The sequence below is a fragment of the Microchirus variegatus genome (genome assembly GCF_963457635.1).
Source record: "Microchirus variegatus genome assembly, chromosome: 17".
Classification (NCBI taxonomy): domain Eukaryota; kingdom Metazoa; phylum Chordata; class Actinopteri; order Pleuronectiformes; family Soleidae; genus Microchirus; species Microchirus variegatus.
The window spans coordinates 2,862,936-2,873,333 of NC_139818.1; the positions used below are offsets into that span (position 1 = coordinate 2,862,936).

Here is a 10,398-nt window from a genome sequence, read left to right on the forward strand (position 1 = left end):
GTATAGTTGGATAAACTCATCAGAATATTACACAGAAAACATGTGCAAATATGATAAGGACGTCCTTCATTAGTCCTGCAGCAGCAGCAGCAGCTCAGATAAAGATGATACATAATAAACACACATGTTAATAAATAACAAGAGAATAAATATTAATAATCCTCTGTGTAAGTACTTAAAGAATATACAAAATTGTACACGTATAAATACACATGCATGTATCTACGCACACACCCAACGACATAAAATAATAAGATAATAAATGCTATAAACTTTCCATGTTCCCTCATCTGCATACGTCCCCCTACCTTTATTAAAGTATTTATGTTTGTATAATTGTTTTAAACTTTAGGAAAATTCAGTAAAAACACTAAATATCTCAATTAGTTATTACAGAAAAAAGACAAAGAAAGTTCTATATGTGTAGTTTTTCAGAGACTAAATTCATTTCAGTTATGATTTATGATCAATTAACATGGAAAAAACAATATTTGTGGTGCTATTTTTAAGAAACATGTTAATTTAAAGTATGTGCATGTGTATATTGTTTGCATATATATATATGTATATACAGTATACATATATATATATATATATATGGGGGGAGTGTTATTTTGACTCTGTTTGCTTCTGTGTGAAGAGAACTCGTACATTATCACCGTGATAAGAATCTCTTCACTTTTATTTTCCCAGATGGGAAAAGTGTCGTCAGTCAGGAGCACAAGTTAAAAAACAACAACACAAACATTCAGACACAGACTGGAAAAAAAGAAGTGAGACTTTAATGTGCAAATACAACTCTGATTATTCATACTTTGTATGCAAATTAGAAGCTAACTGACATTCACTCTTTTCAGCTGTTTGTTTCCTGCGGGAGAAGAAGTTGCAGAAACTTTTCCAAAACAAAAACTAATCAGAAATAAAGTTGATGTTTTACAGAGAGCGTCCTGAGGGAGTCAGTGTTCTGATGGACTGTATGAATTATTGAAGATGTAGAAGAAGATGGCACCAAAATAAACATCTATCTATCTATCTATCTATCTATCTATCTATCTATCTATCTATCTATCTATCTATCTATCTATCTATCTATCTATCTATCTATCTATCTATCTATCTATCTATCTATCTATCTAAGCTAGCTAGCATCTATCTAAGCTAGCTAGCATCTATCTAAGCTAGCAAGCATCTATCTGTCTGTCTAAGCTAGCTAGCATATATCTATCTAGCTATCTAGACATGTTGCTACCCTGTTTGTGTGAGCAAAATAAGAGCTTTGCTATCGACTGGTATTGCTAACAGTAGCTAACAATTGGCACTTTTCTACGATACAGTTCTAGCATGACTTGATTCGGCTCAACTTGACTCAGTTTTTTTTTTGCTTTTACATCAGTGATAGAACCTGGTTCCTGGCACAAGAACCGAAGTGAACGATGGCGAACTCTAGACCAGTTCAAAAGACTTTGGTGTGTTTAGCTACAGAACTGCTGAAAGCCGGTGATCGTGAGCTGAATCCCAGTCATGCAGGAAGTACAGAACGATTCTGTGAACAAATCTTTTTGATTCTAATGATTCAGTTACAGTGAAAACAGCTGCTTTACAAATCACTAGCTTCTGTGTTTGTGTCAACGACGTCACGGCAGTTTCGCGCAGCTGTGCTATGACGTCCTCGCCCACTTTGAGGAGCTACTATAATAATGGAAAACAAACGTGACTCATACCAAACCGAGCTGAGCAGCGCTAGAACTGCATAATGGAAAAGCGCTGTATTATGACAGCACATCACTGTGTATTTGTACTACGTTTGTTTGTGTTTCAACAAACCTCAGGTGCAGGGTGTATCCTCGCTTCGATGGTAACACTTAAAGGTGCCATATGTAAGAATGTGGCCAAAAAAACAGTTACTGCATTCAAATTCAAAATACCGAGGTCTTTCAGGTTTCGTTTTCTGACGTAACTGGCAACCCGTGGTTGCTCGGCAGCTGAGACTCTACTGACTGCAATGATTGGTAGACGGCGGTAGGTGGCGCCACATGACGCCAAAACATGATTTCAAAACATAAACATGATTTGCAGTCTGCAAAATGGTTTTTTTAATGCAAATATTTTGTCTTTTGGTTGTTGTTGTTGGTGAGTTCAGTTTGTTATATGAACATTATTCCTGAGTCTCTGTGACATATTAGGAGGATTTTATGGCCAGTTGATTTAGATTTATAACATAACGCACCTTTAATAATATGAACTATTTAAAAACACGAGCGGTATCCCAGGGCTGCCGTGTTGTTGAAGACATTTTGTGCGCTGTTATGTTTGGCTGAATCATGTAGTTTTCAGGAGGAAGTTGACCTACTTTGAGTGAGTACACTCTTGTTCCACATCTGTTACTCTGTTCCTGTGTAAACCAGGACAGAATACGTGGTTCTTGTCAAGCGGAGAATATATGAGGCAGTGGAGTTGCTCAATCCTCCCAAACCGACCAACCCCCGACCAACCCCCCCGCCTCCCCTCCCCCGCCTCCCGCCTCCAAGCTGAGTCTGGTTTTCTAGGAACTTTGGCCATGAACTCAGTGCACAGCTGAGAGTCCTGTTACACTCTCACTGCGGCTCCCTACATTACCATCTGTCTTTTATATACATGAGTGTGTGTGTGTGTGTACTTATATTTGTCACTTCTTCAGGACCATCTCTGGTCTAAACACTGACACCCAAAACCAAGACCAAAACCTGGTCCTAATAGTCGTGGTTGAGTTTAAAAAGGCTGTTTTTAGGCTGTCCAAATGAATGCAGTGTCCTCAGATGATTATCTATGCAAACCTGTGAATGGGCAACATCCACAGATGTCTTGTTGTTGTTGTTGTTGTTTTCCCGACGAGTCCCGCCACCGCCGCCGCCACTACAGACAAGTCTCACTGTGTGTGTGTGTCCCCACTTTCACTGTCTGATTCTAAATTAGCTCTGTCCTCATGTGTCCCTCACTGTGGTACATAACCCCCCCCCCCCCACCCAGTCGGGGTTAGCATTACAGTGCATTCCATTTTCGGAAGTCGGGGCTGGGGGTTACGTCACCTCAGAATTGACCGCAATCCGGATTTAGAAGTCGGACATTACGTTAAAAAAATGTAGCTATATTATGCGCAGGACCGACTTAATGTGAAATGAATAAAACAAAACACGGTGCATAACGTTTACATCGGAAGTCAGAAGTGACTCCGTGTTCCAGTTAATCCTGATGGACATGTTTGACCTTAATGACTTACGAGGGTAGTTAATAAAAAAAACTACCAATATCAGTCATTAATAACGTTGTACAAACGGAAATTAAAGTACAGTACTACACATACGACTTATTTACTGTGAAACAAATAAGTTAAAAGTGCTATTTAAGGTTAAAAAAAATAGTTCCGAGTTGGAACTCCAAGTTCCACCTACAAAATGGAATGCACCATGACAGAAATGGGGGGGGCGTTCCGGGGTGGGTTTGTCAAAAGTAGTCACACATGCGTGGACCAGATCAGGTTTCTGGTTCAGTTCAGGTCGTCACAGGCTTTATTATCATCTCCTATTCCCACAGTTTGTAGCTGCGGCTAAAACAGGAAATAAGAGAAGGAGCCGGAGTACGGAACAGGACTCAGTGTTCTGATGTGAGTTGTGTTGGATCAGACTCAATGTGAAGTCCCGAATATTTCCTCAAACACTTTGTTCTCTCCTGCATTCAATGGTTTCTGGGTAACACCGCTGTGGGAGTGGGGGCGTGTCGTGACGTGAGCGCGCGCGCTGTATTGATGCTGCGTTCAAAGGCCTCTGTCGAAAATAGTTGTCCACTGTAGCGAATGGTCAAAAATAAATAATAATAATAATAAAACATATAAAGCTATGTTTTTTTTGCTTTGCAAGACATTCTTTCCTCATTAAAAAAATGCTAGATTTTTTTAATTTAGATTTAAATGTTTGAGGTTATTAAAACAAGTTCTTAAGAAGGGAATTAAATCTTCTCATGTTTTAAAGTATTGTGTTAATTCAGAAAAAGCTGTAAAAATAATAATTTTTCAAACGATCGTTCATTCAGGAAAACCTTTTACAAATGGTCCAGAAACATGTTTTTCTTCCCTCTCCTTTGTTTACACTAATACTGTATATCACCTTGACCTGTTCTTAATGAGTAACTTATTTCTTACACTCTAATCTCACCTTCATATATATTCAGCACAGTCCTCGTGTGGCCTTACAGCCACTTGTTTATGGTTATTGAAAATTTTGAAAAATCTTTTAATTTTATGATGCATTTGCAAATACAGCACTACTACAGGGACATACACATGATTGTGTTTTAGAGTCACTTTTCTACACCATTCATTTTATTATTATTGTTGCACTATCACAAGAATGTTACACTATCATTAGCATTGGGTTTTATTGAACAAGCAAATTCTTTGACATTTTTGTTTACTTTTAAATTCAAGATTTGACTTTTAAGATGATATATATATATATTTTTAATTGAAGCATATCCTATATTTGCATTTAAAAAATAAATTTGTCATTATATCACATATTACCCCTTGACTTTGGAACAACCTACCGTACTCGAGATAAGACTCTATATTGACTTATATATGTATATATAACTACATATATATATACACACATATGTATTTGCTATATATTATTTGCTCTTTGACCTGTTTCTTTAATGTTGTTTTGCACCTATTCTTTTTATTTTAACATTTGATACACTTTTTTATGATTTTGCCATAATTTTGTCTTGTTTCTGTTAATATAATATCCTTTTTTCTGCATCTGTCCAAGCACTTTATAAACTTGTGCTACTAACGTTCTTATTATAATAATAATAATAATAATACGAAAAATTGTGTGTATTTAACTTTATTACAAGGGTCTAATCTTAAATAATCTCTCTTAAAGTTATTACATGGTTAAAATAATTCATTTTATGCCCTCACATTTCGTCTTTAAGTCACTTGCTGTATCCTTGACGGACAGAGTTCCATATTTCCCAGTCACCTTGAGGACATGAACGCAGCACCTGTGCGGCCCCGCCCCCTTTCACTTCCTACGTCGCCTGTGATTGGTCCGTTCTTCCGCCTTTCACTCCTATGAAAAGGCAATTCCACAAAATCCAGTCACGTTCGCTCTCGGCCAATCGTGGCGTCGCTTTGCTGTGACGCGGCGGGATTCCGCGAAATTGTTTCTTGGAGTTGAGCGAGAGACAGAAAGAGAGAGAAAAAGAGAGAGAGAGAGAGAAAAAGAGCCGCTGCGTTTGCAGGAAAAACAGAGACAAGTTGACGCATGTGAGTGTGTGAGTGAAGCAGCGATAGCGGAATACGCGACAAACCTGCGCAAAGTTCAACGAGACTTTGATCGATTCACGCGGAGGAAAAGAAGAGAAAAGAGAAGAAGAAGAAGAAAGTGCGACCTTTTACCGGCGGAGGCGCTTTATTTATCCGCCCTTGTTCAACCTGACCCGAGAAAAACGCAGTCTTTTGCGGAAGAGTCACGTGCGGACGGTTAACCACATGTTTCCGGACGAAACGACGCTTTGATCTGTTACTTTTTAAATCTATTTTTTTTAATCTATTTTCCTTCTTAAGTATTGTTCAATTGTTGTTCCGGTGACCGGTGAGTGATGTCGGAGGCGGATGTGTCGCTCCCCACAGACCGTGTCCCGGCTCGACCTCCGCCGCCGGGCCGCGCAGTAGCAGCAGCAGCTGCGGAGGAGCCGCCGCTCAAAGAGAACCAGGAGAACCGGACTCTGCTCATGGTGGCTATGATTTTACTGGACTTGAACAAATGCAGCCCCGGTGCCGGGAGATGTGACACCGGGGGGCCGCTGGAGAAGAAGACGGAGCAGCAGCAGCAGCGCCGCCCGGTTATAACCAAACAATCCCGGAACAAGGCAGCAGCTGCGGCGGCGTCAGTGACCGCGGCGAGGCGGCAGGAATCCCCGGAGAAGCGACACTGCTGCCCGTTCACCGGCTGCGGGAAGATGTACGGCAAATCCTCGCACCTGAAAGCTCACCTCCGGGTCCACACCGGTGAGTCACAGCGTGGGTCTCTGAGAGTCACGCCCACGTAGGGCGTCACGGGCTCGGTTCTTGTTGTGGTTCCGCTGCGTCTGCGTTACCACACACACACACACAAATGGGCAGAAACGCTATTCAAAAATAACTTTATTGTCACCGCTCACAGCGAAACAAACAAAACACAGCTTAAATCAGTAAAAAACAGATAAAAGGCACCACGCACTGTCATTTTCTTTATTTATTTCACATTTTTTCTTTATTCCTCATCTATTTTAAACGCACTTTTACGCCTCTTTGCGCTTGTTTTTCCCCCGCAGAGCTCACTGAATGACCTCTGCGCAACACGATAACGTGGCACACTGATGCATTATTGCCTGACTCTGCATGTTCACATCACTGATGACACTGAACAGAAGCAGTGACGGTCGTTTTTTAGCAAATATTTATTAAAAGTAATGACGTCAGTAACCCATAAATCATAGAAAAATATGCATACATACATTTCAGTACCTTGAAAGTACATAACATACTAGTAAATGAGACTTTAATGTGCAGATAATACTATACTAGTGTCAGATAGATGGTATGAAACACACAAAATATGACTATATCAGTAAAATATCCACATAATTTGAGGTAATTGGAGTAAAAAAAATATTAGAATATTGAAATAAGGTGCGTAACAGAGAAACCACATGTTTTTGTTAATGAATAACAGGTTATAAGGAAAGGTGGACCATGTGAATTTTGAGAAAAGGAGGAGGAGGAGGGGGGGGGGGGCAGAGGAGGAAGAGGGGGGGCGTGTCCTGCACGCATGGGATGACCGCGTGCAGAGAGCTGCTTCCTGTTTGTGCTTCCTGCTCAGGTGAAGTTGAGTTGAGGTCAATTTGTGGCGATGACGTAATCAGAGCGATAAGAAATGCACCTGTGCTGCAGTCAATCAGTTAATCAATTAATTAATTAATCAATAAATCAAATATATATATATATATGTGTTTTGCAGTGAAACACAAAGTGACTCACAACAACACACCAGTACGAACTCAATCCATAATAAAACTGTATATATAAGGAATAGACATTGGACTAGATCATATTGTTTTATTATTCAGGGGGAAATTCACTTGTAAGAAAAGTGATAAAAACATATAATATGACATAAAATAAGCAATACAATCAGATACATATAAAGTGTAAAAACGGCAAAATGCAAAAATAGAGAGTAAGAGACCCTCTGGTTACAAGATGAAAGTGTTAAAATTTACATATGAATACAATAATTATTAGATAACTAATAATTATCTGTAACTAATTTAATGATCAACTATTTTGATAATCGATGAATCAGTTTGAGTTTTTACAGCCTCTTTTCACTATTCATGTGAATATTTTCTGGTTCACATGAAATAATGTATAAATGAAATAATGTACATGAAATAATGTATAAATATAATATAATATAATATATGTATATATATATAATATAACCAATAATAAGTTTTGGTTTGTGATTGTTAGTTACAGCCCTATATATATATGTATATATATATATATATATACATACATATACATATACATATATATATATATATATATATATATATATATATATACATATATATACACACAGTGTCCAACTTTTTATCTGTGGGTGTAAACAATGTTGATCTGATTGTGAACCAGGTTTATTGTCATGTTTTTCTGATACAAGTAATTTATGTTCATTAGTGCAAAACAAGTAAATAAAGTAAATAAATATGAAAGCAAAGATTAAACCAAAAGCAAAAATAAGAAAATAAAAGTATAGTACAAACCCTAACCCTTATTTACACAAAATATGACACTAACTCTAAAATCTCTGTGCAGAGCATCAGTTAAATCAGTCAGGGAGGAAACAAACTTAATATAAAGCAAATAAACAAAAGGTTAAACCGAGTTTAAATCGACAGAGAAAAACATCACCGTGTGACGCTGTCGTAAAAACACGTCGATAAATCGACTGTGGAATCACATGTAGGTCACTGCGACACCGTTGTCCTCACATGTGTTTGTGCTGCGCTGCTTCCGCATACGTCATCACCCCGCCCCCACTCCCCTCCCGCGTCAGGTTGTAAACAAGAGGAAACACGTGGTGCAGGGAAGCACGTGGAGCCGCAGGGGGAGGGGCCGCCACGAGGCAGAAATCACTGCATTTATTCATCAATATTTTCTGTTAAGGTTCGTTGGGAAATATGGATTTTTTTTTGATTAAATTGAAACAACATGTTTTTGTTTTTAATCTTTTTTTTATTTTTATTTTTTAACATTTTTCCTCTTATATCAATGACTAAGAATAATAATATTAGGGTTAGAGTTCTAATATTAGGGCTGATGTTGATTATAAAAAGTGCCAAAAACTCACTTTTTTTTTGTTAATTCGACACGTTTTTGCTCTCCTACTTTCTCTCTTTCTTCTTTGTCATTAATGTGTTTTTATCGCTGGGTAATGGCGACACCTACTGGTGTAAACTGTGCACAGCAGTGAATGATCAAATCAAAATCAAATCACTTTTATTGTCATTTAGCTGTACATAAAACAGTAGTGCAACAAAAAGAGAAAGCGTTTCACAGGGATCTAAAGATTTAAACATTTAAATACACATTTATGATGGTTATTTGATGAATATTGAATATTTATTTTTAAACTGCAACAGCAAATAAACCAGAAAATATTCACATTTAAGAAGCTCTTAAACCAGGTAACCAGTTATCAGAATAGTTAGTTAAATTAATGTAGTAGTTGATTAATAATCAATCAATCGACTGATTCTTGCAGTTTTATGTGATTATATTCTGTATTTTGTGTCCGCACTATATTGTTGTATATTTTTTATGACCGTAGCTAAAGATTATTATAAAAATCTATTAACATATTTTTATGACTATTAATTAGTCATCAAATGTTGAAAAATATTTATATATATATATATATATTTATAATATACAAACCAAACCTTGAAATAATGATGTTCTCAAACCAAAATTATTGTATTTTTATGATTTATTTTGTCATAACAGAAAATAATCACAGATCGTGTTTAATTATTCAAAAAAAGCAGCCCTAATATTTTTGAATAAGAACTTAATATTAAATATTTAAAGTAGGTAATTAAAAACACCTAACATTGTCAAATAAACAGACTAAAGTTTATGTAACTTAAGAATATTTATCATTTCACTTTCAAAAAGAAATTGTGGCTGTTTAATTCAATAAAAAAATCAGCTGCTGGGTGAGATTTAAAAAATATCGCAAACTTTGGTCCAATCAATTGTCGCAAACGATCAATTACTCGATAAATGGATTATTAGGCAATTACTAAAAACTACTAAAATTACTAAATTTTTTACTGTTTGTCTGACTTTTCAGCTTCTTAAATGTGAATATAATATGTATAACATAATATTCGTTTTTTCACTTCCATTTAACAAAGAAATCATATACTATATCATATACTATTTATTATTATGTATGATATGTGATATTATGTGATATGGACCTGTGTCTGCAGTAAAGATTTATTATTATTATTATTATATTTTTATATTCTATATATATATTTTTATTTTTATTTTTTATTATTATTATTTATAATAATAAAACTTTTTCTTAATTATTTTTTTTATTTAATTTAATTAAACAGCTTGTGTGTGTGTGTGTCCTCAGGTGAGCGTCCCTTCGAGTGCACCTGGCCCGACTGCGGCAAGAAGTTCTCGCGCTCGGACGAGCTGACGCGTCACTACCGCACGCACACGGGCGAGAAGCGCTTCAACTGTCCGATGTGCGACAAGTGCTTCATGCGGAGCGACCACCTGACCAAACACGCCCGGCGACACGCCGGCTTCCATCCCAGCATGCTTCAGGGCTCCAGCGCGGCCAAGAGACGCCGCTGCTCCGTGTCCATGTCGTCCGACTCTGGGGACCAGAGTCCTGCAGGAGTGTGAGACACACACACACACACACACACACTCAGATACAGAGACAAACACAGATTACGTGTGTAATCCCTTCATCCGGCCAGACCACTATTCATGACGTCGTTCTGTGACACGCGTGTGATGTCGTTGGGAGATTATGAACCGAACTTGAGCTTCCTCGATCCATGTCTCATTCATTCTTTACACGTTCAACGACGACGATGTGCTGGATTTTCTCTGGTAATCTGTCGGACAACAATGCAGATGTTCTACAGTCGTTTGGAGGCGGATTATAGAATTTGGTGGAGGCCATTTTGAACTCCTCAGGGTTAACTACTGAAACAACTGTTAAGAAAATTCAAACTGTATCGGAAACTTTAATCCCAAACGTTACCTTTAAAAAA

The 10,398-nt window shown here is 37.5% G+C and overlaps 1 protein-coding gene across 1 annotated transcript; it reads left to right on the top strand.

Annotated features, from left to right (window-relative positions):
- Positions 1-5,495: 5,495 nt before the first annotated feature.
- On the top strand, positions 5,496-10,021 carry klf9 (Kruppel like factor 9; the record flags this gene model as incomplete). Its single annotated transcript, XM_083904272.1, has 2 exons — positions 5,496-6,052; positions 9,744-10,021. Exons 1-2 carry the CDS (start codon positions 5,644-5,646, stop codon positions 10,019-10,021), a joined length of 687 nt encoding a protein of 228 aa, XP_083760398.1. The 5' UTR covers positions 5,496-5,643.
- Positions 10,022-10,398: the final 377 nt, after the last annotated feature.